This window comes from Cygnus atratus, chromosome 7, assembly GCF_013377495.2.
Source record: "Cygnus atratus isolate AKBS03 ecotype Queensland, Australia chromosome 7, CAtr_DNAZoo_HiC_assembly, whole genome shotgun sequence".
NCBI lineage: Eukaryota > Metazoa > Chordata > Aves > Anseriformes > Anatidae > Cygnus > Cygnus atratus.
This window is the reverse complement of record NC_066368.1, coordinates 12,713,434-12,741,091: the sequence shown is the minus strand read 5'-3', so window position 1 is coordinate 12,741,091 and position 27,658 is coordinate 12,713,434. Positions and strand designations below refer to the sequence as shown.

Here is a 27,658-nt window from a genome sequence, read left to right as displayed (position 1 = left end):
TTCTACCTCAGAGCAGATCAGTAAGGCTGTGACACCCACCTTCAAGACAGAAGTCGCTGATCATTTTTTCTCTAGTGCTTTGGATACGGTCTAGTTTCAGCCAGATTTATAGTTATTTAGAAACTCAGTGCCTTAAAGGCAGCACCTCTGCAAACTGACTGGTACAGAGAATTCCTCTAGCTGAGCTGGAAATTCGGGAGCTTTTTGGTTCAACCAGTAAGGTCAGCATCTACCACCAATATTTATGGCTTCCTCGTTCACATTACATCCTACTCTGGAACAACTTCTACCTGCAATTAGAACATTGCAGGGAGTCTTGCTATTGGGCTTAATGTGCTAGGATTGCACCAGGCATATTCCAGCTCCATCCTTCTGCTGCCTCAGAAACATTTCTTGGGAAGCTAGAAATAAAACAGACTGCACTTCTTTAGATTTTGTACAAGACTTTATTATAAATAAAGCTGCATGAGAAGATCTATACAAATTCAACAGTGTCCTGCTATAAAAGCAGCAGTTTGAGTACAGCATCGTGAATCAAGGAAGAGCTTACTTTGGAGGGTTTTGATGTTATTCCCCGTTGCAGCTCACTGCCAAGACAGCTCTTCATGTTACAGTTTTACTTCTGAACTAACATATTACCCCCCAGAAAAAAATCCTAAAAAAAGACAGGTAATAAATAAAGCTATTTATCACATAAAATCCTATGAGAAGAACTAACCCCTCGATGACCAGCAGCTAAGCTGTTAAAGGTGTATTCTTATTTCTTCACCACTGAGAAAATGTTGCAAAGGCTTGGCATTAAAAAAGTATTGTGAACAAACACCAAATCCTCCTGCTTGAATGATAGATAAGGTTGTTTGTTTTGTTTTGTTTTGTTTTCACTGAAATCCATCTTTATAGCCCTGTAAGACCTGTATACAGAGCAACCCAGAGAGAGAAGCTGTATTCTGTGGTTGGCACATAGTAAAGAGTGAACTCCCAGCAGCTCCCCTTAGAAGACATTCAGCTCCTGAACAGCAATAATAACTTAGACCAAGGCATTTCCTAAAGGTGAATAGTTCCTGAGGCTATGTCGCAGATCAGTGGGTGTTATCACCACCACTAATTCCACTGCTTTGACAAAACCTATAATAAAGTATTAAAACTACAAGTTGAGGGTGGAGGGAGTGGCTGGAAACCATCAGAAGGCACTAGGAATTCAGCTGGGTAATTCTCCTGGTTAGCAAATAGCAAGAGCAGCACCAAAAGGGGGCTGGGACGAGCAGTTTACCTTTCCTTAGGATCTCTTGTGGGCATTACCAGAGATGTGCATTTGTTACTCGTGTCAAGCTGCTTCCCATGGATGCCCGGCAAGATGTCAATCAAGGCAGCACTAAACATGGGGGCACTAAAAAGTCTGAGGACACTTCTACTGGCAGACAGCTGATGGAGCTGACCTGCCATATAAACATTTTAATGAAACGTGAGCGTGGCATTTTACTGAAAGGGACAGTACCTGGTGGGCAGATTTAACACAGGAGAGACGAGGCAGGCCAGAGCACGATATTCTTCACGTGGCAGCTCTCAGCCACAGCACTGCTGGGTACCCACATCACCCCGGGTGGAATAAGCATAAATACCTCTGGTACATGTATTGGTGGAAGGCCTACAAAGGAGACCTCTGTCCTGAGGCACAGCTGATTAACACTTCAGCCCCCGGACAGGTATGAGTGGGTTTGCTCATAGCCTGAATGCACAGACCAAATCTTGTAAAAGGTGCTCGGGGTAAAATGAGCATATGGCATGCATGTAGGCAAATTATGCTGAGCAATTTGCTTTCAGGGAAGGCAAATCCATAAATACCTTGGCTCAGCTCCGGCTTGGGTTCAACTAAACCCCATGGGAACACGTTGGGGTGAGTCTGGGTTTAAAAGCAAATGTGCACACAAATACAGAAAATGAAGAACAAAAGATTCGACGCACTTATCAGTTTAGGTTCCCTTTGAGCCTAAGCAGCCGTGCACTGAGGTGTGTAAAGGCAAGTTTAGGCCTGTTTACATGACTGTAGGACTGGTGTTACGCAGCTTTACTCTGCCATTTTAAGAGAGAAGTTAGATTATTCTGTTAAACAGCCTTTTCTTCTCATCCTCCCCCTGCTCAACCTTATATAAAAGTTATTTTTCAACCCCGTGTGTCATTTCCTGAGAGACCTGGGTCACAAATTTGTTTCTGTTCTTTGGACAGGCTAAATTTAGATGCCTGACAGGAAGCAGCAGAGAATTTTTCATTTCTCTCTGGTTGGGCTAGGGACACATTTAGAAGCAGCTCAGACCACAACTGCTTCGGTATGACCTGCCTGCAGGCAGCCCGTGCAGAGCGGGATCTGCTGCTGGCATGGCACAGAGAACCTGAGCAGGTAGAAGCAGCGAATTGCTTGGGTTTGCAAACAACTGCTGACGCTTCCAACGTAGCGTCCAGTGTTCACCCACCCTCCCTGCACCTCTGCCTGTCACTACCTGTTTGTTGTGTCCCCTACGATTGCTCCTGCACTCTTTCCCACTAGGGAAGGCTTGCTTGGTTATGCTCATGAAAGCCAGGGGCTTACAGCTCGTTAGCGTTAGCAATTAGTCCTGTCCTGATGCCGTGCCAGCCCCGGCAGTCTCCCAGGCACAGATGAGCCAAGACTTTCCTACCGGCAGTAGCTACCAGCCTCTTCTCTCCTGTTTTGATTCCTGCCCCTTATTTTCTGCTCAGACTTATTACTTAAGCACCCCACAGCTGTGACGGTAAAAGCCAAGGGGAAAGCAATTTGGGCAACGAGCTCCCTGTCCTCACCAGTGGGGAACCAGGAGTGGAATTGGAGCTGCAGCTTTTTCTGTCTTGGTGCAGAAATGTCCCTCAATGGTGAGGGGACAGACGTGAGCAGACATGAAGGAGCTGGTGAAATGGTTCATACAAGGAGAAGGCAGGAGAGGACGTGTCTTTGGGATTTATCAGCAGGCTGGATAAGAAGCCGTGTGCCGTACACTGTCCCTAGTAGTGATACGAGGTTAAATCTTCTGTCTGATGCATGTGATAGAGGGGACTGACGAAAAGGAACGCGTGGGGCCATGACACATGGTGTTGTCACCCCTGATGGGCCTCGCTACCCAGGACAACTCTCCTCTTGTAAACAGGATTCAGAAAAGCCTTAGTGTAGGAACATGGCAGGAAATCCTGATGTAAGAACACAGCAGGGAAGGCCCCTTAGCACTGCAGGTTGGGCCCCAGAGACCTGAACAAGGCAGATCTGCACTAAGACCCTAGCTTGGATCCTGCATGAAGCACACGAAGGAGGTTGAGGAGCTGCTGAGGCCTTTCCTCCAGCAAGGCCACCACACGGGGGCTTGGCAGCCCACTGCCACAGCAATACCACCTTGCTTCCTGAAGGAGTTCAGGCACCTCCATTTCTGCTTTGTTTCTTTCAACACAAGCCTCCAGATTCTCCCCTGGCTTGAAAGCCTGCAGAAGCTGACACTTCCCCATCGTACTACCATCAGAAAATGATGGTTTGCTAGCTGCAGTTCCCAAGAGTAAACCCCATCAAAGCAGCAGTCTTAAGAAGGATCGAGGAGGCCCTATAAGGAGTCAACCAGGTAGCTTTTACCTGGCACAGAAGGGATAAGAAGACACATGTAAGCAGCTGCAGAGATTGCACTGCCAATCTCTGCTGTGTGTGCACCTCTTGCATCCCTCCTCCTAACTTGGAGCCATCCTGCGCTCATTAAAACCACGCTGGGAAAGCTGCACTCTCATTTGGAGGGCGATCGTTTCCTCCTGGTACCCAGCTCCTGAGATTGGGCTCATTACAGAGTAATTTTGAGGAGTTTCCTCTTTATTAAAAGCAAAACCTGCAGCAGTCATTTCTCTCTTTACTGGTTCTCAGACTTGCTGCCTGGAGATAAGGAGAGCAAACAAATAAACCAAAAAGCCAGAACCCAGTAACAGCATTTCTCTCTTAACTAATGTAAAAAAGGTTCCTGGTCATTTATCCATGGAAAATGGCTAAGAAGAAAACCCACTAGCTGTGTTACCATGAAGAAAATGGAAGACACAAATGAAATGGTCTCAAGACACAGGTCCTGCTGCCTGCTCTGCTACATTCTTCCCACTGAGAATAAACATGTCGTGTCCAGGAGTGTTTGTGATGGAGAGGACAAGCCATTTAAACTAGTGCTGCAAGCCCTATCAAAATGCCTTTTTAAAAAACTGCAGTTCCCCTTCAATTAAAGAGCAGTGCTGGATTTAGAGATTTCTACATCCAATCCAGAATTGTGTGTGACCTCAGCAGTGACGCCTTGTTCTCCCACTAACACTGAGTCTCACGTTGCACTTCCCATTGGTCACAGAGCTCCTGCTGCCTGCAAGCAGACAGGCTCCTGCAGCCCCAGGATCCTGTCTTTGACACCTCCACCCTTTTCTTATCTTCCCCTTCCAAAGGAAATGAAGTATTTGGCCACCACCACCATTGCATTGCAGGCATGTGAATAAATTAGTCATATTTGTTGCTCACCACCGCTGTAGTGTGACTGAGGCACAATATAAAAATATATCCTTAGCTGCGTAAAACCCAGCCAGCACACCAGTGGAGCAGAAACTTACTTTTCTACCATGCCTTCCAGTTTCTCCCTATTCTCCCCCCATCCCTTCTCCCTTCCTGCAGAAACCACGACCAGGACAGGCTCAGCTGCAGACAACAAGCTGCACTGGCAAAGTCAGTTGTCTCCAGGAGGCTTTGAAAAGCTGCCCTCTGGACTTGTGCTTAGAGGAACAAGTGTTTTCCTGCTGGCTTTGGTTAAATGGCTTCCTTATGGATCCCATTGGTGTGTGCAAGGGGAATGTGCACCGTGTACTCATTTATCAGTGCAGACGTGTTCCTGAGCATCTCGTGGAACGTGTCAACTGTCTTTCTGTAAACGTCCCTGTGCAGCACAAAGGGACGGAAAAGGTTGAGAGGCTCGGCCCTCTGGAATGTGATGGGGAAGCCCAGCTCTGCTGGTACCTTCTCATTGCCAACAAAGAAGTGGTAGAGCTTCTTTTCGTGCAAACATTTCTCCAGGAATTTCAGCATGTCCTGGAGACGGGCCTCCAGCTTCTCTGGGGCCCAGTCCTGACTGGGACGCGCCTGCAGCAGATGCAGCATCACTGTCTTCAGGTGGTAGTTGGTGAGCCCGCTTGGGCCTGTGAGGCTGCACTGCTTCCCGTGCAGGAAGGAGAGGATCTGGAGGCAGCTGACGTGGCAGGCACCGGCCGGCAGCGTTTTGGAGATCAGCTGGATGAACCTCCTCTCGTACACTGCGAAGGTGAGGAACCAGCGAGTGCTGGAGGGGAGCTCTGCTACCAGCTCATTGCGAGGGAAATGGGAGATGAAGTAAACGTCCGAGTTCTCATACTGCACCACAGGAGTGAGGTTGAAGGCGACTGATTTCCCTGACCTGAATTTTATCTTCAGGGCTCCTGGGGAGTCCAAGAGGCTAAAAGACAGGTCAAATTCATACTTGTGGGAGATTCTGTTCCAGGCCTTGGTGACTGCGATCTGGAACCACTTCATGACTTGGTCAGCATCAAGATACTGAGTATTTTTGAAGCACAGGAGGTCTTCCATCTCGCTGCTGGGCCTGGAAGTATTGCCTTGGCTATGGAGAAGGCACAGCATATCTTCCCCTAGTTTAGTCTTGTCGCAGATGCAACCTGTCACATCCTCATCTGCCCTGCATACCTTGATAGTGCCATAACCTTGTTCATCTGGGGGAAAAGAGTCTCCAGAGCACCAGATCTGGGACCGGAAACAATACGGCTCTGGGGGTGCAAAAGGCACTATCAGGTCGCAGACGAAAGGTTTCCGCACTCTCCAGTTCTCGTACATGCTCCCCACACCCATGCAGTCCTCCACTTCCATGTCAGCGTCCCGGTTACAAACGCTCCTCAAGGCCTCCAGCAGGTCATCTGCAAAGCCCTCCACCATCTCCCGCATCCTGGCCATGTCGCCGGTGGTGCCCAGGATTCGCTTCTCGTAGAAGCTGGCCAAGGTGGCCTTGTCGGGGAAGGCCACCCCCTTAAACGCTTTCCCCAGGACAGCCATGTCATCCTCTTCTGCTCCTGTGTCCTGCCAGTTCCCCTCCTGGAAATCCTGCCTCCAGAGCTCGATCAGCAGGAAGATGACCATGGAGAGAGCTGTCCACATATCCCACGGGACCTTTTCCTCTTTGATTTCCTCCACTACCTTTGCAGCCTTTTCCAGGGCCTGCTGTGCAGCTTCCTGGCCTGCGATTTCCTGCTCCAAGCGCAGCTTCTGCAGCCGAAGGTTCTCCTCCCGCTCCTTCATCTTCTGGATGATTTCTTCCGTGTTCTCAGGGACACTGCCATTCTCTTTAGGGAAGAGGAACGGGCGGTTGATGATAGCTGTAATCACCACTAGGCACACTCGGAAGATTCCCACGGGCATGGCAGTTCCTTCCCTGAAAGAGAAAGAAAGGCAGAGTGAGCCATGATTCAGAGTATATTCCCTCAAGAAGAAAAATCAAAACAATCCCCGCTTGAATAAAAGCTTTGGCATATTTTCTTACACTGAAAAAGCTGCTTGAGTTCCTAAGCCAATGCCTGTTTCTACAAGTTACCAACTAAGCTTCCCAAAGAGACTTTATAAAACTTTATCTGTGGATGGTGAGGATGAAAGGATCTTTCATTGAATTAGCTTCGAAGGACAGAACTGTGAAAGCGTGTGCTACCCTCATCCCACCGCGGTTCTGCGGGGCAGTGAGGGAGGGCACGTCCTTCTTCCCTCCTTTAAAGTTCACAGGGCAGACAGGAAGAGAAGCAGGCGGGACCTCACCAGGCATAAAAAGAGAAGGCTGGAGATGACCACCACTTGCCCCAACATAAGGCTGGAGGTGCAGTAAGGCAGATGTGGCAGTGGCAGAGGCAGGGCTATCCTGGCCGCAGCCGGCTTGGACCAGAGCAGTCTTCAGTGCAGGCAGCTGTGTGCCAGCCGCAGTCCCTGATGTCACCCCTTCCACGTTCCCCTGGCATGGCCCAGACTGCTGTGGTGCTTTGGAGCTGCCTCGCGTGGTTGCTGCCTCTGCTGCTCGGCCCTCACACTTCAAAAAGCTTTCCGGGCCTGGGGGCTCACTACACAAGAATTCAACTCCCAGCTTGCTGGGACACGGTCCCATTGCCAGGACATCCACCTGGCCCTGATGAAGCCTCCTGGAGGTCTGGATCAGAGGGTGCTCAGGCTCGGGCCAGGGCTGTTTCTACACTGGTGGCACTTTGGTTCCTCGAGGGCTTGCATCTATCAATGTCCCAGGCGCCTGCTCAGGACAGGATAACCCGAGGCTGTTACTGCTGAGATGTGACAAGGTCACCAGTCCCTCTCCTAGCACCATCGCCCCTCAGTCCTACCACGGGGAGACCAAACGGACAGGACAGAAAAGCAGGGATGTTTCTTCTTCCTGCATCTTAATGCAAGCCCTTTAATGCCTGAAGAGAGACTTTGAGAGAGAGAGGTTTCTGTTACAAAGTGTGTCGATAAAAGACCTCATCGATCAGACCGGGAACAGCTATCTCCTTCCTGACAAACCAATCCATCCTGCTGCGGGGATGAGGCCGTTTCTTTCACCGAGGCACCGTGAGCACACGGGGAGCCGAGGGCTGCCGCTTCCCACCCCTGCCACAGCAGCTTCCTGGCCGAACCCAGCGTGTCGGTGCCACAGCCGTGCTGCTGCCCCAGCACCTGGGCAAGGAGGAGAAATCTCTGGTGGTCTCGTTCCTGTCCTCACAGAGCATGCAACAAGGACAGACCTATTCCAGCGGGCCGTGTTACCACTGGTGCATGACAGAGTGCTGGGTTTGGTGGCAGGAACCTGGGTTCCCTCGCCGCAAGCACTGCACACGGGAACTGGATCCTCGGGCACGCGTCTGTCTGTGCTTATAAGAGGGCTGGGACTGGAATAACAAGGGGAGGGAACAGGCCTGCGATGCATTGTCCAAGCAGCAACAAAATTCACACGGTGCTCAGGATAATGCTGAGCGCCCCTCCCTGCGTAACATTCACTAACAATCCTTTCTTTAGAGCCCGTGTACACGCACAGATGCTCGCCCTTACACACACACACAGTGCTCTGGAGATGGTTTGCTGGCCTTTCTTGTCCCTTCTGCATTCACATTAACTCTTTAATTCATTGAGTAATGAATTAAAGCAGAATTAATGCCCAAAGCTGGGCATTCCAGTTACTCTGTGAGCTCCGTGCCTGGCCACACTTGAAAAATAACCTGGGGTCACTCTTCATTGCAAAGGGCTTTTATCAGCATGCCGGGGCAGGGCAGGAAGCGCTGGTGATTTCCGTTGCTTCGTGCTGTGCTCCTTCAGGCTGCGGGCGCTTTCCAAGCTTAAAAATAACATGGCCAGAGGCCAGGGGTGTCCTGCTGCAGTCCTGACCAGGACAACATCGCTCCTGTGCCCTGCTGGGCCCTGAAAGAAGCCAGCTGCCGTAGGACCTTCATGTACCCTTCAAGGATATCCCATGCCCCAAGGCCTGTGGCTGTTCCGCTTCCAAAGGCTGCCTGCCCCATGGCTCTGCCAGCAGACGGGGGCAGGCCAGCAATCCCCACGCCACCACTGATTCAGCTGAATTCATTCTCATTTGCACTGACAGTCCAGGATATCCCCCCTGGTTTAGCAGGAGTAGGGTAGGGAGCGTGTACGCCTCCTTTTCCCCCAGCAAGCTGCCCAGGCATCGACCTCTGGAAGAGATGAAAAGGATGAAAAACTGGAATGAAAACTCAGGATGAAAACTGGAAGTGAGAACATCTTCAGGTAGCATGGATTTGCAAGAGGCGCGTCTGTTTTCAGCCTTAACAGAGGAAGTTCTGGTCAAAACTGCCCTTTCACTGCTGTAGCTATTCCCAGCAGAAAATGAAGGCACACACGAAGCCCTGAAGGTCGCTGATGCTCAGTGAGCGAGGTCAGCTGCAAGGGTGGAAGGGGCAGAGCGTTCCCACATCTCATCAGAGACAGCTCTCCTGGCTAACATGGAAAGACCAAATAATACAGGTGAAACCAGTAGCACTGCCTGCTAGGGCGGTCCGGCCCTCCCCGTAACAAAGGCTGCTCTCTCCACTCGCTTTCAACTTCAGCCCAAGCCATTTAAGCCTGATAAAAATATTTATGCTTGCTCTGGCTGAGACAGCTTTGGTGTGGGGAGGAGGGAGGGAGTCCAAATGTTTCCCAGCTGGAGACTAACAAAAAGAAACACTATTGTTTCATCTACACATCATCACATTTAGTGACTTTTCAATCTTAAAAAATATATATATATCTGTGTATTCATGAGGTTTTAAGCAGCAAATTCCCAAAGCAATCTTCAGCCTTTTCTGGCCCTGCCAGTTTCTTTTTTTTTTTTCCATTCAAAGCACGGACAATGCCCAGACGTGGCAATAAGCTTTCATCTCGCCCTATTTTGAAGAGCCTCTTGCCCTCCTGTGTGCAAGGTGGAGAATGAAGCAGCGTGGGCAGGAGGAGGGCCGGGGTGAGCGGTACATGGCCCCGCCATCCTGATGAAGATGGCTGTGCCAAGCTCGGTGCCAGGTCACCACCAAGCAGCGGTGGGTGCTGGCTGTTCAAACCTGCCTCCACACCAGAGGAATTGGTTTCCTCCTGGACTTTCCTGTGGCACTCACTGCTTCAGGGACTGGGCGCTTTGCAGATGGTACGGTTACGATGGCTCCGAACAGGCCTGAGAAGTGAGGGGGCAGGCACCGTCCCTGCTCCAGCTTGGGGAGATAAAAGCAGCTGATAACTCTGCTGCCCAATTAGAAACAACCATCAGTGGCATCCTACAGCAGGTTGTATGTTCAAAGGCTTCCCCAGGAGCACCTGCAGCCCTCCATGCTCAGCTCCCAGGCAAGTTACACCCATCCTTTCAAGCCTGAAGCAGCCTCCCTGCTACAGGATCCTGACCGGCCCCATAGCAAACCCTGAATGCTGAGGGGAGCCCTGAGAGGGGAAGGGAAAAGACAACACTGCGATCATGCAACATGGGTTGGTGTCACAGATTGCTTTCATAAACACACCAGGGTGACTATGCCCGGAGAGGCTTGCCACAAAACTGCCATAGGAAGACTTTTCCTTTGCCACGTGTGGGCAGCCCCAGCCGTGTGCCAGCCCCGTAAGCTGAACAAGTGGCGCTGAGCTCTGCAGAGCAGCCCTCCCCATGCCTGCACCTCTGCAGTAACTGCAGCAGCAGCTTCAGGCCCCGCCGCTTCCTGCTCGGTCTGGGCAAAGGAAAGAAAGATGAAACTTGCAGCCTGCACGTGCCCTGAGCCCGATGACCCTCCATCTTCTCTGAAGACACAGGAGAATATTTCCCTTTCATTAATGGCCCCTTTCCCTCCCCAGGAGATTCTCATACCGCTCTATTTCTCCTCCTTCCCCCCACCTCTTAAATTCTGAACCATGGGAAGCAAAGCCCGCTCTGGCTGGTGTTCAGCAGTAACCCAGACAGAGCGAGCTGAAGCTTTGATTCTTAAATTAGAAAAACCCAAGTCAAGGGACTGACTGTGGTCCAGTAATGCACTGAAATGCGCTGAGACGTCATTAACGACGTGCTTGATTACTTCCTGCGATTTGGCTGACAAAAAAGCGGCGCATAGGTGACTGCCACATTGTGTTTCACTTTGGTAGGCTGCAAGAAAAGCGGGGATTTGAAGAGATGATAGTAACTACAGCTGGTTGGGAGCTTTTTTCATTGAAAGCTGCCAAGTTTTCGAAACCAGAACTTTCAGGGGAACAAATATAATTTTTGAGAAGGTCCCTGAGGTCTGTAAAGGACTCTGCAGCCTGTTTTACTAGAGAGATGAATCGTCCAGAACAGCCACTGACCTGCACTTGGACTTTCTTGCTGGGAAGATGCAAATCCCAAACCCGGGGGTGTCAGGCCCAGCCCAGCCGTATGCCCTCATCGCTGGGCTTCTGGGAGCCCCCCGATTCCTCCTCCTGCTGCAACAGAAAACAAGTTGCCTTTTGGCCTGAAAACGCTTATGCTGCATTTATGAAGACCTAGTCAAGACAACGACGAACACCTTCAATATAAAATTTATTCCAGCTTTTAAATTTGCTGAAAGCCCTTACTGATACTGACCCACTACGTCCTTCTCCAGTTTGCAAATACTGCTGCTTCTGCAGGTACATACCTGGCTGCAGCAGAGAGAAATTACGTTTCCTCCTACTGGGGACTTCAAGCTCTGAACTGTAAGAAGCATATACATGAAGAAGAAGAGAAATGGGAACTGTAAAGGTGCATGTCAGTATTATTGTTCCTGGCAAAAACTTGAAAAGATGCACTTTAATTAGTCAACCTCACACCACTGACACTGCTGGTTTTCTAAGATCTCATCAACGTTTACAGAGCAATCAAAAGGCCTTTGCTGGGTGGATAGGGAGGGCGGTTTTCCTTTGAGTTTACATATAAAGCTTCAGAAATAGACGTGCTGGATAGATTCTCATGGAAAAAGACAAGGTTACTGGTAGAGAGGGCAATACAAAAAAAAAAAGCATCAGTGTGGTCTCTGCTATTAGCTGCTGGACATTTGTTCAAATTTTGCCTGGTTTACACTAAGAACAAGAAAAAAAGCAGATTTTAATTTTACATGCACGCATTCAACAGAGCACACATCTATACCCTTGTAGTCTGATCACTTACTTGGGATGACAAAAACTTCTGTTGAAGGCTCTCCTCCAAATTCAGGAGGGGCTGGCAGTAATTTAAGTTTTGGTCTCCTTCCCAGCCCCTGAAGCTGCTGCCCTCATCGCTTGGCTGCCTTCAGGTCAATACTGTGCTCTCCTGTTTGGACCTGGGCTTCCACAGGAATTGAGGAATTGGCATTGGCAAGACTTCAGTCAAACCTGTCTGGTTCTTGAGACTATTTTTACTGAAGAAGCGTTTTCTGGGTTGGGCAGGGTCCGAGTACTATTTCGGTGAAGAATTTCAGCCCAGGATCGAGTGAGGTTTCCTCCCAGGCCAGAACTGGGAGGCCTGCGGGTTACCCGGTGTCGCGGTGGGACGGATGCTGCCAGCAGAGGAGAAACTGCACCCAAGCACTACATCTCCAGACAGGAGTTTCCAGGTTCACAGGAGTCAGCCAGGTGGGGCTGCCGAGGCGCTGGACCCTGGGGGAGGCTGCAGGGCCCTTGTAGCTGAGGCAAACACACAGCCCACGTACTGGGACAGGCCCCAAGGTGACCGGGGGTTTATTGCACCAGTCTGCTCTTTCCAGCTGGCAGCATATGTGCTAGCATGTATGACCACGTCTGGTTTTCACCTGGGGATGTCTCCTGGCACAGACAGCAGGAGCCCAGGGGCTCAGATGAGGATCCGCAGCTGGTTTCCACCACCCAGACCTCACTGTTGCAATGAGAAAATGTCCCCAGATGTGTACGGAGTATCCCGCACTTCCTTCTCCACCACCAGCTCCTATGCATTGCCCTGGCAGCACCCAGCAGGCGCTGCCTCTGCACAGGGCACGGGGAGAGGCCCCTGCTTTCCCTTCTCCTCAGCACGCAGCCTGCAGCAGCACACGCAGCCCAGCCAGAAAAAATGGGAACCACGAAAAGGGATGCAGAGTCTGAGCAGCACCAACTTGCGGAGTTGTTTCACCCCCTGTGGATTAAGCCCATGGGCAGCGCACAGGACACTCATGAGTTACTGTCACGGTTGGTTCAGCAGGGACTGCTGGGATCCGGCTCTGTCTTCGCCTCTCTACCAAAGCCACGAGTGGGAAGGACCGAATACACGAGGTGCGGAGGCCTGGACGGTAAGGCTGGTACCACAACCATGTTTAAAAACCAAACCAGGCTTAGGAAGCCCCACCCCAGATTAGCTGCCGGGCTGCAGGACAGCAGTCGGAGAGGCCACGTGCCCGCTGGCCTTTGTTTTGCCGTTTGAGAACACGTCAGCCCTTCGTAACTCCCGTGAACCTCCCGTCCCGCGCCTGCTGCAGTGCCAGCAGGGTCAGTCGCCCAGCCCCAGTCGGACATCCTGCCCAGCAGGCCTACTGCGGGCTTTTGGAAGCACTACCTTCCTCCCGGGACACCAGGTCAGCTATTTCCAAGGAAATGCTGATGCTCATCCTGTGTACGGGGCTGGGGAGCCCTCCCTTCCCACCGGCGGGTGGACTCGGCTGGACAAGCACGTGAGTGGCGCCGACATCGCTCTGGAGGCAGCTGCTGCCGTGCAGCCCAGGTCCCGCAGGAGCTGTACGTCGTGGGCTCCTCAGGAAGGGCCCACGAAGCTCCGGGTGAGCTCCGATTCTGCCAGCACCACTCTAAGCAGAGGAGTGCCCAACTTGCCCTAGAGAGGATGGGAATTCGTTCTGGTGTCTTCCAGTCATTCACTGTCTTTGCCATCAGGAAGCTTTTCCTCATGCTTCATTAACTCTTCCTTGATGCAGTCCCTAACTTTCCAGTGAGTAGAAATAGGACAGACCATTTCTTTTCTTCTTGCAGAAGCACTCAAAATATTTAGAGGCTCTCCCCTCCCCTCCTGCTTCATCTTTCTCTGCACACAGATGCATTTGTGAGAGGTTGCCACAATATCCCATGGCTCCTCTTCCTCCGTCCCCAAAACCTGGATAGTACAAAGAGCTGTCTTTCTGGCACATACGGAGTTATTTACCTACTAGTGCTCTTTCCCAAAACCTGCAGAGATATGGGACTTGCTAGATTTTCAGTTTCATCAGTGAGTGGGGGATTTTGCTGGGTATTTCTGAGTCACCATTTCATTGGCATGCCATACCTGTATGCACAGAAAGAACGTAACTCTGGCCCTCTCCTCCTGCCACGAGGAGCTGGCAGCCACCATAAAGGACACCTGTAAAAGCTGCTAAATAAACACAGAGCCACGTCGTGCCCTCAAAGCGCTCACTGTCTGTGTAAGGCTGGACACAAGATGGGATACCCATGGAGACCAGGAGATAAAACAGCATGAGGAGGATGTTTCTCAGCATCCTGCCTGTTGCCTGAATGTCTCTTTGCTTTTTAACTGTGCAAGCCAGCTCAGCTCTTGCCAGTAAGCAGCACGTGGCAGCCTGTGCAGTGCCTCGGGTTCCCCCCAGTATGGCCAGGAAGGGTATATTACAAATTGTAACATGCTGCTGGCTGTGAGGGATGCAGGAGGAGAAAGGTAGGAAGTGTGTATGTGGCTCCCACCCACGTACTGGGCTGTTGTGGTAGGATCCTGGCCAGGAACAGCTTGGCTTTTTAAGCTGAATAAATTTTATCTGTTAATTGAGAGGAGAACAATTGGAGTAGACCAAACTTTTATGTTTTTAGGAAAAGAAAAAACACGCCAAGACTAAAAAAAAAACAAAAGTTGGCTTACCAACCTCGCCAGCTCCCTCCCCCTCAAACCAAGCGCGATGGGAGCCAGGTACTTCCCTTGCACAATCTTTCATCAGCACAGATGGACACAAATGACAACAACCCCCCTCTGCTTTACTGAAAGGCTGCAATGTCAACGACACTGTGAGGAGCGATGTCACCGCACACGTGCTGTCTGGCCTCCACCTGGAGCTCACGATGGGACCCCAATGGGATCATCCCAGGGGCTCTGGCTGTCACCCTCAGTCGCACATCGGTCCGGACAGGACAGTCACCTCGTGGAAGGGTGGTGCGAACACAAAAAGGGATAAATTGCCAAGATCTTTGTTCACACCTGCCCTTCTTTTCCCAGTTAATTCTCAACAAGGTGAAGAAAATCAAACCAGTGTTAAATCAGCCAGCAGTTACTCTGACTCTCCTCACCCTTAAGCATATTCCCTGCATCCCTACGCACCCAACGTCACTGTATGTTGTATGTACGTTGATACGGATGCTTCAGTATGATAGGGGTTGGAGGAAACATTACTAGAAAGTTGATTTCCCAGCAGGGATACACCATTCCAGCTCATCCAAGAAGAGCACACGTAGATACTGGCACAGCTCAGATGTGACTTGCAGAATGATTGTGGTTTACATGTGACAATATGAGGTCCCGTGTCAGTCACGTAACAAGGAGCTTTTATATATTACAGACGGTAGAAAGCACATGCCTTGAATTGCCAGACACTTCCACATGGAGAAGCTGAACCAAAAACAGCAAAAAAATTGTCATTGTGGGCTGGAAATTTGCGTGGTCTGAGATCTCCCACTCCATCCCAGTCTTGACTCAGTGACAAAGTAACGCAGCCATGTCAGGAGCCCTGCAGGCCCCCAAATATCTGCTTAGACAGGGCTCAGAAGCACTGGGCGAGACTGGTGGTCTGTGTGATATTGGAGCATTGTTTTGATAACTGGTTACAGCTGCTTGTATTCAAACAGTTGGGGAGGAACAGCATTTAAAAGCTGGCTGTTGTAGCAAAAACGTCACCACAGAAATGAAAAGCAATGCTTTATTCCATGGCCTAAAATCCCAGCTTTTTAATAAAATACAATATAGTTCCTTAAATACGGCAAAAACACCAGACCGTGGAAGCCCCTGAAGGGCTGGGTGGAGGGCGTGGAAGGAGAAGAGAGCAACAAAGAGTGCTTTTACTGCAACACTTCCTCTGTTCTCACAAGAAAACTCACTGCTCTCACAACGCCTTCCTCTGCTTTCACTAGGACACTCCCTGCTCGCAGCAGGGGCAGTCTGCATTGCACACCAACATGGGCAGGAAGGGTCAGGCCCTCTTACTTCACTGCGTAGTGGCTCTAGAAGTGAACAGGAGAAACAACACAAATGCTTTGGGAAGCAGTAAGCCCGTTCTTGGCTCACTCCTCATAAACCCATGAGCTGCCAAGAGACACGCACACACACAAATATGTTGGCTGCAGAGCACTGCTGGCTATCCCTGCTTCTCAAAACTAGCTTGGATTAATAAAAACCAGAAGAGAGAAGCCAAGCCATACAAGAAAACAAACTGTCCCACTTCTGTGCAGTATTTCCATGATGCTCATCCTTCAGTGGTCACCAGCTCGGGGCCATTTTCACCCAAGCGAGTGACTCAGAGGGCAGCCTATTGCTCCACGCACCCGGCCGTAATCATTTTCATGTGCTCTTTGCTCAGCCCCCTCTGCTCACCAACAAAAGAAGAGATCTTTACGCTCTTCCTTTCCCTGAATTGTTTGTAAACTGACTGCTGGGAAGCAAAACTCTGTAAGTGTTTAATGGGATAAGAGTGATGCAACTTGCAGTGCTGTAGCAAAAGTCCCAAACATGCATGTGAGGGCTGTGAAGACACGTGGTTCTTATTTGGGATGTGTGGGGTGAACCCAAACGCTTGCTTCCTTTATAACATAAGCACCACAAAGGAAGGCTTTGTTTGAAAGCCAAGGGGCAGGCTCTGCACACTTACAGGCTGCGTTAGGACGTAATGGGAACTGTGAGTCATGGTTGTGGGGCCCCTGCTCGTGGCACAGAAATCCCCTCTGCAGCAGCAGTCAAGGAGCTTAGCTTGGGAGAAAAGAGCTCCCAGCTCTGCGTGGAAGACTGAAAGCATCCAGGACCGGCAACAACTGCAAGGCTGAGCTAAAACACGTGCTGTGGGCGACTTACAGCGCAGGCACGTCCCTCTCGGCTGGCATTTCCTCCTGTAACTCTTTGAGAGCTTGGGATCACAACCCGCACTCATTCCAACAGCATGAAGCAGCCTCGACTCAACGAGGAGCTGGGATGGATGTCAGCCAAGCACCTTCTGACCGTCTTTTGTCTTTGGCTGCAGAGGAGCATGGCCTTGATAATTAGACTGGGCATAGCTAGCTCTCGAGGTAGGACTGCAGCAGAGCTCTGTGTCAAAAGTCACCTGAAGTGCCAGGTAACTCATGTCACCGCGTGGTACAGCAGGGGAGAGCCAGCTGGTTGATTCCAGCCGCCCAAAATACAGAGCCCTATCTCATCCTTGCCCCTCCTAGCCTGGGAGAAAAAGATAAAGGTCTTCTCTGTTTATCACCAATGGATTGCCATCTGCAGCTTAGAAGTGGCCGTACGACAGAAAATCAAGAAATGTAGAAATCAGACTCTTATCTGAAACCAGTGGCAGTCAGGTACCTGAACATTCAGGGGTAAATGATTTAGGGGTAACCACCTTGGATCCAGATACACACACAAACACAAGCCAGTACTGTGAACATTAAGTGTCACGGTTTAGGCTTGAGAACATCTCCTAAGCTCCACCTCTATTATATATTAATATTCTCCCAGAGCTTATAAATAGGCATACAAGAGCCCTGGAAGAGCAATACAGTTTCTCCTGCCTACATGCAGAGCCTACGCTGCCTGGATGGTTTCTGGCAGATCCCTGCTTTGCTCTGAAAAGCTTCCAGCAAATCTCCATCTCTGCATCACAAGACAGTCTAGACTAGTGCTTAACTACCCTGACCTGTAGGAATTTCCCCTTATCACTGTGTGTACTTTCTGCAAAGGAAGATGTAAGCCCCACTGGGATTCTGGCTCACACAGATGCTATCTCGTCTTAGGGAGACACTTCCCCCCTGCAGGCAGCGCGGGAACCTTTTGCTCCCACTCACCATCAGGTGCTCTCCAGCATCACCAAATCCTCTGCGATTCAGAACTGAAAGCAAGGCACTCGAGCTGAATTTCGTCGTTCTTATTTGATTTTCTTGGCTTCAAACTGCATCTGTTCAACTGACGGCACCCACCGACCCTTGGGGAACCCAGAGAAAGATGCAGGCACGGAGGTGGCTCAGCTGACACCTCGGAGCTAAACGCACCGCTTCTCTGCTCAGGTGCAACAACCTTCTCTGCGTGCTCTTCCCCCTGGTTCTGAAAGCGAAGGAACAGTACATTTTCTTTCGCCAGGCAACTGAAGTAACCATATGAATCAGACTGTGCCTAACAGCACTTAAATTCTGCAACATTTGGCCTCAACAGCCCTCGTCCTTGCCAATACCACACTCGGTTTTTCCAAGCCACATGCATGGCAGTGGGGTGCATCAGATGTTTGCCTTGTAAATGCTGAAAAAGCATCTCTGCCTTGAGGCAAACATCTCTGATATAAATAATGTGCTGGATCAGCCAGAAAAACCTGCCTCTGGAAGAGGAATAATAATGAAAGGTGGTGGGGGGAAAGGAAAAAGAGAGAGATCCTCATTTACACACAGGCGATGGCAGCGGGCCAGCTCTCACAGCTTTGATCCAGGCTGGTGGAAGAGCATGCCAGGGAATGCTGCGAGCTGAGCTCTGCCGGAGCAGAGCGGCCATCTGAACCTGGATGGGAAAAAGGGGACAGACACCACCCGACGCAGACACAGCTCCAGAAGAAATAAGGAAGAAGGTAAAGTCACATGGACTACATGAAGGAACAGGTACTCGGAGCTGCAGCAGGACACGGCGGCAGCCAGGATTGCTGCTCTGGCAGCTGCCTCTGCCACCAGCCACATTGCTTCCTTTCCCACCACTGTCTGCAGCCACACACGCACAGTTTCCCCAGGTTTCTCAGGGATTCTCATACAAACATCATCTGGACAATTAAAATCTCCACATCGCTGGCTTGTAAAAGCTGCTGTTTCACATCGATTCAGCAGCCTCTGCCATCACCCCTGATCATCAGGAGGCTGTCCAGGCACTTCCAGGCCTTTGCCTCCCCGCTGAGAGCTGGAAGAAGGGGGATTTAACGCTCCATGGATCTTGGTAAGGGAACTCCAGCAAGTTCTCCTGCATGGCAGCAAATGCGGCAGTAGCTGCTGTCAGCCAAGCTTGGACCTTCTGGTTCCCATCTGCCTTCCCCTCTGACTAGACCCCAAGGTACCAAGCAGCCAGATGAGGGCAATTTTAGACTGAATGCTGGAAGCAAGAGGCTTTTAATACTGAACTTCCAAACTGAAGACATTTCCCAATTAAATCTTCTCATTATTGCTAGATCAGGTAGTCTTTGCAAGCGCTGTCTGACCCTCGCTGCTGGAAACAGCACCGGTTACTAAAACATGAGCCACACCACTTCCCTTCCAGCGCTTCTCCTGCAAGGCTAAAGATCTCCTGGCGAGAGCCGATCAAGATTAAATCACGCCAAAACTGGAAGGAAGAATGTCCCCTGGAGCACTTACCTGCTATACAGCTTTGCAGGTGCTCATTAGACTTCACATTACTCCCATCGCCGCGGTGCTGAGCAGACTCCCTGCAGTCACCCACCACTGAAGCACAACCAGGAAGTCTGCAAAACACAACGAGAATGAATGAGGAAGTTCAGGCAGAAGATGGGGCCATAATGCAGTTATCTAAATTAGGCATTGATTAAAATAGAGATTAACTCCCCCCCTCCTTACCTAGCACAGTGATCACAGAAGCCCAAGAGACCTGAAATAATCAGCTTTGAAGTGATCAGGGAAGAGTTAAACCTCTGCTGCTCCCACAAGGAAGGATGTGAATCGCGCCGTGGGTCCTGACATACCAGCAAGCCAGGACTTCCCTCCTCGACTCCATCCTCACCCACCAGCCCTCTCCTTTTCAAACGGATTAGGGTCAAATTAGCAGCTGCGTATGGGCTGGGACGGTTTTGCCTGGGATTGGTTTGTCTCAGAAGAGGCACTAGCTGCTGTAAGCAGCTTGCGAGGTGGAAAGACTTGCTAGGGGAGCTGGGCTTTGAGATCTAATGTGAGAAACAGAAAACGCAGGAGAAGAGGCAGGAAACAAGTCTGAGAGCACGCAGGAAGATGTGAAACGCAGAACCGCAAGATAAACTACCATATTTTAGAAGGAGAGAGAGGTTATGAAATTTCAGATGAAACAGGAAACAAAGCAAAGCCCTCTGAGCAGAAGCAGTCGAGCGGTGCGACGAGCAGGCACAGGGCCACCCAGCAGCCCCCTCCCTCCCAGCCACTTCAAACCCTCTGACTGCCTTGATCCAAAGCCTGACGAAAGCTGCAGCAGCCCTTCCCCGGGCTGAGATGAGCTTTGGAGCTGGGTCCTTTGAGGGCCCGGTGTAAAGTCGATGCGCCCTTGCTCTCCTGAATTGCTTCACGTCGGCAGCTGTTGGGGATGGGGTTGATCAACCCTCCCTCCTCCCACCTACCTGCTCTGAGCAGACCGTGTGTAGTCTCACTTCTCTAATTCCCTCTTCAACTCTGGGGCCAAATTGGACAACCAGATTGAGCCCTGACGTCCCAGTGCCTCTGCACCACCAGCACAACGCTACCGGCAGCAGCACATTGTGCCAGCACAGCAGCCAGGCTCTCCAACCCCAGAAGGGCAGGATCCGTGCTCTAATATCCCAGTGGATGTTTGCTAGCCCTCAGGGCCTGCAAAGTCTGCTCCCGTGGTGGCTCGAGGCCAGCAAGGTACAGCAGGAGCTTCTGCTGGAGGAAGAGAGCGAGGAGCGCTGCGCTGCCAGACAGGGAGAAGAGCAGGGAACTGCTGCTAAGGGACCTGCACGTTCTCACTTCTTAAAAAAATATTAAGTCATAAAACTGCAGTCAGGATCTCCCTCTACTATACGCTTACGGATGTTGGAGAAACTCTGACTGAGGTGTAGGTCACAAGAAGGTCCCTCAGTAGTGGCTCTGCCCACTCTGCATGCTCACGCGCTGGCACAGACCTCCTCGTGCTCACTCCACAGTGTTTGCTCTGGGTTAGCCCTACACGAGAGCTTCCTCTCCACATCAGAGATCCCAAATGCCCCTGCTCCAGCGAAGCTCAGCAGCTCATCTGGCCTTCAGGACGCGGCGGTAAAACCTGTTTGTTTTGCTGAATCCCTGGCCAGAAGAGCCCAGCCCCGAGGCGGGCTCGCGTTCAGCAGAGAATCAAGGCGGCTCAGCCAACCTCGCATGGCCCACACGTGTGGAAACCAAAACAAGCTAAAAAAAGAGCCTTGCCGCAGCTGCACCCCTGGGCTGGCTCTCCATCCCTCCGCTTGCCCAGATCTTGGCTACCTGCCTCCCTTCCTGCTCCCCGTGCTGAGGGGTGAGCAGGAAGAAGGTTTTGCTCACGCAGCTGAGCCTGAATCCTGGGCTCCACGTCTGGGCACACGGCGATGCTGCCCAGCACGCACCCTGGCCTGGCTCCCTCCCTCCCTCCAGCCTGACAGCCAGAGTCTCTGCCTCCCTCCACCACCCAGCAATTACATGTCGGGATGGAAAGTACGCTGCCTGGCAGCAAAGCTGCTTTTTATCAGCATAAGTGGATTATAAGAACACTTGGGAGAGAAAGAGCTGGCCCACCCAACAGCCTATTTTAAAGGGGATCTGAGGGAACAAGCCAGGAGCTTTTTTTTTTTTTTTTTTCCCAGCTCCTTTCTCCACTGAACCATTACTCTGGATTTTAATTGCAATTCTGCAGAGCAAGGAGTTAAGGATAGGACAGCACAGAACAGCAGGGAGACTTGGGCAGACTCCTTACGGGGTTCACACAGTCTATCAGTGTATCCCAGAAGAGCTGCTTCTTAACACTCACCTTGTTGACAGAGGCTGAATTTAGCTTGATTTTGCCAGGAGTAAATTTGTTTTAGGTGAGATGCAGATGTGTAAAGAGAGAGCAAAGAAACAGAAAATAAACCACCCCTTTTGCTGATGTACTCATTGCACTCAGGGAACTAAGTTTTAAAAAAAAAAAAAAAAAGGAAGAAAAAAAGCCACAATGTAACCCAGTAAGTGTGCTTTCTGATATCACTTTATTTGCATGAATTTATTTGCAGGCAAGCCCCAAGATATTGAATCAACAATCAGCAAGCAACCGGTTGCTAACACCAGACTAAGATTGTCCTTATGAAAGCCATGCGGTTTTTGCATAAAAAACAAACTCAGAAATTAGTTAGATCAGCACACTGAACACCAGCGTCGCATTTCTGTGGGTCAGGTTTCCTCTCTCTGTTGCTCACTGCCACGTAAGGAGGGCTGCAAGCACAGGCATACCTCAGGGGCTGCAGAGGCACGCAGGAGCCCTTCTTGTCAGGGAGGGAACCAACAACACGCGAAATGGGAGCGTGACACGCAGCTCTGGTGGCCCCAGCCGTCACTTGGCCTGGGACAATCACTCATGAAGTGCAAAATCCTCCAGTCCCTGACCTGGGCTGTTCAGTCTGGCTTGTACGGAGCGGGGGGATAAAAGGCTGTGCTTGAAATACCGCAGTGCCCAAGCAACAAAGAGAGGAAGACAGTTAGGTGGGGAGGGGTCGCCGCTGGGCTTCTGACAAACAGGTACAGCTCCCCGGGTGTGCGCAGGTACCCGGCTCTCCCTTGCACACACCGATCACTGGTTTCTGTGCGCCCTGGTCATGCAAAAAACAAAATGTCATCTAGCAGCAGGGAGCCAAGAAGCCCTCTGGGCTTCACCAGTTCTGACATCGGCTCTCTGACCTTTGGCAAATTGATTCACCTCTTTCCACTTCAGTGGCCATCACACTTAATATGTGTATTTCCCATACAAGCAGCGTGAAGTGCCTATTGTGCTGAAAACAAGGCCGAAGAGAAGGCTTTAAGTTTCCATTCCTAATTTCCAGGCTCTGCTTTTCCTTAATGACTGAAAAACCCCTTTCAAGTACATTAAGGAAAACTGGGAGCAGTAGGGTTTAAAAAAAGATGTCTGTGAAGGTAAGCAGCATAACTTCAGTCAGAGCTGAAAAGAGCGTTGGGATCCTCAGCAAACCAACCCCAGCGCTGCCTGCCCGGCACCTCGGCGCCTTGCTTGGCAGCCCACACCAGGACCCTGGGCATGGTTTAGGCTGCTGGCACTCAGTAAAACTGCACCAGTAGTAATGTTTTCTGTTAGTAACGTTCTCTTAGGGACACTGCTGGTGCTTACCTTGCCTGGCCACGTAGCAGACCCCAATAACAACACCTCTGGTCCTCCTGGAGGACTTTAGCACGGCAGTTCCCAAGAGAGCTGCTTCACTTGGAGACTGCTCCCTGACTTCGCTCTGAGTTGAAGATGGAAAGGCCACCAGAGCTCTGGCTCTTCGTGTCAGTCTTACAGCCCAGGACTCCCAGCAACCCAGCCCTGTCTCTCTCCAATCGGAGCTACAAACCAGGCACACGCAGCCGAGCACAGCGGCTCAGCCACGAGCCCGGCTCCCTCTCTTTGTGCTCGTTAGCGGGATGCGGTATCAGAGAAGAAAGCAAAGAGTTTTGCAACAGGCCGCGCCCAAACCACGTTACCCCTTCCAGGCAGCGAAGCCCAGCAGCGCACAGACCCCCTACTCCGGCCATTTCCCACCGGCACCAACCCCCTGAGGCGGACACGGGGGCCCCGCTCCCACGGCCCGACCCTGCCGGGCTCCGCGCCCCGTGCCCGGCTGCCCCCTGCTCCGGCCCGGGCTGCCGGGGAGGGAGGCTGCGAGCTGGGGGCACTCGGCCCTTCCGGCACCTCAGCCCCCGGGGCCGAGCCGCCCGCCTCCTCCCGCACCTTTTCTCCCCCAAACCACCGGCGATACCCGGCCAGACAGCCCGTGTCCCCCCGGCAGCCCGTCCTTTCCCCCCCCCCCCCCCCGACCCCCTGGCTTCCCTCCGGGCCCCGGCACTCACCGGGCTCCGCGGCCGGGCCGGGCCGACCCCGCCGTGTCCCGCAGGCGGCTCGGTGAGCTGCAGGAGGGCCCGCCCAGCCTGTCCGGAGCGGGGTTTTGCTTGCTTTTGCTTTTGCTTTTGCCTTTTTTTTTTTTTTTTCTTTCCCTCCCTCCCCTCCTTCAAACCACCCCCGCCAGCCCCAGGGGCCGGCACGCCGCGGTTTGCAGCCCCAGCTCGCCGCCGGCTCCCCCGTGAGCTTCCCGGACGGTTTTGCAGCGGGGACGGAGAGGAGAGGCGCCCATTTTGCTCCTCGGATGCTTGCTGACCTCCTGGGGGTCGAGCCGGGGAGCCGTGGGGGCGGCAGGGGGCTGCCAGCCCCCCGCTAAACCCCGCCGGGGGCACGGGAAGGGGGGGCTCCGGCAGCGGCCTCACGGCACGGTGAAATGGCTCCTTACAGATCGGGCAGGGGAAAGTTGGCTCCACAGCCAGCGCTTCCACCGAGATGCTCAAGGAACCGGCTTTGAGCAGCAGCACGGTGACATCTGCCTGGTTTGGGGCCCCAGCCCTTCGCTGAACCCTTCCTCCTCCTCAGCATCGCAACCCTCCGCTAACGCCGCCTTGGCAAGTCGCACGGGCTTTGCTTTCCGAGGCTCGGGTGGTAAATGCGCTGCGTGCGGCGGGACCCGCACTGCTAAGGCTTCTCAGGATCAAAAATAGCAAAATATCACCGGGCAAACATGGGGGCACAGCTCTGCACGACTGGTTGGGAGTGCCAAGTGGGGCTGGCATGGCAGCCCGCTCTTCGAATTTCCTGAAGTGCTCACCGAGATCAGGAACAGTTTTGATGTTATTTAAAGGGTTGTGTTCGTAAAAGTGTGGTATGGGTATTATTTCCTTAGTGTTTGAATCGAGTTTATTCAGGTTTACCGGCAACCTGGGTGTTAGTACATTCCTTTCCCATTATGCCACAATCTAAGAAAACCATCTCAACAAGAGCAGCGCTGGAATCTCCCCGCGCCGCGCTGCAGGACTCGGCCTGTCTCGGAGCATTATTCGTTTCCCCTGGGAACTTTGCAGCACCGGCAGGAGTGAAAACAGATCCTTCTCCAAGATCACAGGTATCCGTCACCTAAACCAAAGGAAAATATCCATTAAATATCACCTGCAGAAAGCCTGACAAGGCAGTAATTACTGATTCTGGCTATACATGTATATATATATCCATTGAACAAGACAAATCACTATAGGTTAGAGAGCCTGTGATTCCCATTCACCTGCTAAATCTTCCTGGGATACAGGTAAATGAGCAATGCAACAGGGGAAAAGTCAGACAATTTTTTAGAAAGGAAGGCTCACATCCCAACAGATGATATTTCATATCCACCGTACCATTCAGGATCCACTTTTTGTGCCCCCAAGATGGTATAAAATTATGATACCAACACAATACATATAAATGGAAAAGTCAAACCGAGACACGTTCATTTGATTTATATATATATATCTTTTGATGCAGCTCAGCAGTTTGAAAGAGGAGAGAAAGCTAGAAACACATATCCTGACAACTCCGGTACGTGATTCATTGTTTGAATATTGCTGCACTGCAGAAGACTTAAGATCATTATCTTGCTAAAGGTAGTAATTTATTTGATAATGAGCCAAACTCTGCTAACATTACTCAGATGTTGGGCAGGACCCAAAGCTGTGAGCAGTGGAGTAACAGTACCGCAGCACACTGGGACATAGCCTGTGGCTCTGTCACATGGATGCTACTGCAGCAGAAATTAGGTATAATAATATTATTTCTAAAGTGGACTCTAAGATCCTATCCACAGGAGTAGAACAAGAGCAAGGTTTGGGCTGAGTTAAGCTACAGGTAACTTCCTCAGTTGCTTTCAGACATGTTAGAAGATTGAGGGATTATTTTGTTCTTTCCATTAGTATTTCTAGTTTATTACAAAACTAACAATATTTCCTTAAACAAATACAAGCAGTAAATTAAAAATAAAAATCTTGCAAGATCTGAAAAGAGAGAATAGGGATATGATAGGCCACGGGTAGGCAGCAGTGAAACAGGTTTTAGTACAGTCCAGCTTCACCTTTGCAGGGAACAGAGGACAATGGGCTGCCAACCAGGAGCACCCGGACAGATTCAAGGAAAAGTCCAGGCAGACAGGGTCACTTGCTCACAGCTCACCACACAGTGTCCTCACCTACTCCCTTACACCTGACCTTATAAACATCTTTATTCTCTGTGACTTCCATAGCCTTCCTTAGGTATTATGAGGGGAGGGATATTTTTTTCAATAGCCTTTTCCTCCCAGTGGACACAAGTGTTGAGCAGTGAAAGATGCCAGACAAATTTAAAGCTAGAAAAGGATTTGGTGCTTGAAATTTAAAATGCTTAATAATAAAATATGAATGAGGGAAAGGAATCAGAAATTATGGAATGGATTCTGCTGGTGGAACGGAAAGGCTGTTGGAAAGCATGGGGGGAAGTTGTTTCTGCTAATGAGCACATTATGAACCTAGATATATCCAAAACTCATTTTTACATACAAGCAAATGTTCATGGTTGGGAAGACAGTCATGGATCAGGACTGGCAAGCTGGTAATGGAAAGCACCCACTGAAGAAACCTGAGCCATGTGTAGGGCTGAGTGTGCTTATGTATTTGTAGGCTTTCCTTCATAGCCTCACTAAGGATTAATGATGCTGGGCAGTGGGAGAGGGTCACTTCTACCAGACTGTTCCTCTGAATATGTAGGAGCAAGAATCCCCCCCATGTCACTCTAAAGCTGTAGCTCAGATTGGTAACATAAACCATAATCCTGGTGGTGCTAAGAGCCCACAGTGGGCAGCGAAGGTGATGGGATCAGCAGAGCATTGCTTTCCTCCAGGGCACTGGGAGGATCCCTGGGCTTGGCTCAGAGAAAGGCAGAAGAGAAAACTTTTCAAACAAGTGTCACAGACCATTGTAATCCTTGTTGAAGAATTGGGAACAAAAGCTGTGACATGAAACTGTTTTGTGGTTTCAAACCATGCTGGGGAATGGCAAATTCAGCTTGGTTCTAGGATTATCGACCTAATTTCAATTACTTCCCATAATTTTCATCCATTTTATTTTTTATGTATAGCATGTAATTGTACATTATACAAAGGCAGCTTGTCAGCTTTAACATCTGTCTCAGAGCTAACCAAGCTCTTTATTAGGGTGTTTCTATTAATCAAAACACTTCCATGATTTGACTTTTCACGAAAATGGTAATGAGATATGGTGTGTTTCTTCCTCTTGAGATCCTTGGCTCAACTCCAGTGCCAAACATGATCAAAGGCTGCTGCTATTTGAGATCTGTTGCATGATCTTTATGGACAACATAGAAAGACTCAATCCAATTTTTCGGAACAAGTGTTCACATTACAGCATTATCATTTAGTTTTAAAATAACAGAAGGAAAGTACTTTCAAAAAGAATATAGTAAAAGTATCAGCTGGATTAAGGACTTTATAGCATTTCCTTGTGACTGGAGAAGTCACAGTATGATTTAGCACATTCTTATTCCTTTTAATACTGCAAAACTGATTTAACTCAGAAGTCAAAATGGATTTTAGGGCACGTCCCAGACCGTCAGCCCACTGATAGTGTCTGCAGTGTCACTGGTGTTGGAGACCATGAGATTGCAATGGATTTCCACATTGCTGGGGGACTTACAACACTTGCACGTGGAGAAATAATATTTATATAACATTTTTAATATTTCTAACATATGTAAAAAGCAGTATTTTAGTTTAGCAAATGGTTAGACAAATTTTGCTTTCCTTAGTGATTTCCCACTGATTCCCATCATCTGAGTAAAAAGAAAAGCCGTATGCAAATATTGGACCTCATCCATGAATACATGTTCACCCCACCATTATGTCTCCATGTATTAATTAACATTTGTAACACGTTTCGAAAGCAGAAAAGGTTGACAGGGCTGAAAAGAGCTGTTGTTAGGGGCAGTTTATCAAAGCACCGTGGTAGTGCAGTGCCACCTACTGATGTTCTGCCTTACTACAGCATGGTGTAAAAGGAAACATTTCAACCCCCCACCGGCAGGTTTTCCCTTATTACTTCTTCTTATCGTTGCCTTCCAGTGTCCAAAAGGTTCGTTTTATACTTCCCAGAAGACGTGTGCTG

The 27,658-nt window shown here is 50.4% G+C and overlaps 1 protein-coding gene across 5 annotated transcripts; it reads right to left on the bottom strand.

Annotated features, from left to right (window-relative positions):
* Nucleotides 1-428: 428 nt before the first annotated feature.
* Nucleotides 429-23,642, bottom strand: ITPRIP (inositol 1,4,5-trisphosphate receptor interacting protein). Of its 5 annotated transcripts, none has more exons than XM_035547673.2 (4): nucleotides 23,501-23,600; nucleotides 19,094-19,200; nucleotides 17,558-17,813; nucleotides 435-6,476 (listed from the first exon to the last, which is right to left on the bottom strand). In XM_035547673.2, the coding sequence occupies exon 4, from the start codon at nucleotides 6,461-6,463 to the stop codon at nucleotides 4,814-4,816; it is 1,650 nt and encodes a 549-aa protein (XP_035403566.1). In that variant the 5' UTR covers nucleotides 6,464-6,476; nucleotides 17,558-17,813; nucleotides 19,094-19,200; nucleotides 23,501-23,600; the 3' UTR covers nucleotides 435-4,813. The 5 variants fall into 5 exon arrangements, 3 of the variants coding, with proteins under 3 accessions (XP_035403565.1, XP_035403566.1, XP_050567838.1); XR_007708544.1 differs by lacking the exon at nucleotides 435-6,476 and adding an exon at nucleotides 15,519-15,742; XM_035547672.2 differs by lacking the exon at nucleotides 17,558-17,813 and having other exon boundaries at nucleotides 429-6,476; nucleotides 23,501-23,642.
* Between the last annotated feature and the right edge of the window lie 4,016 nt (nucleotides 23,643-27,658).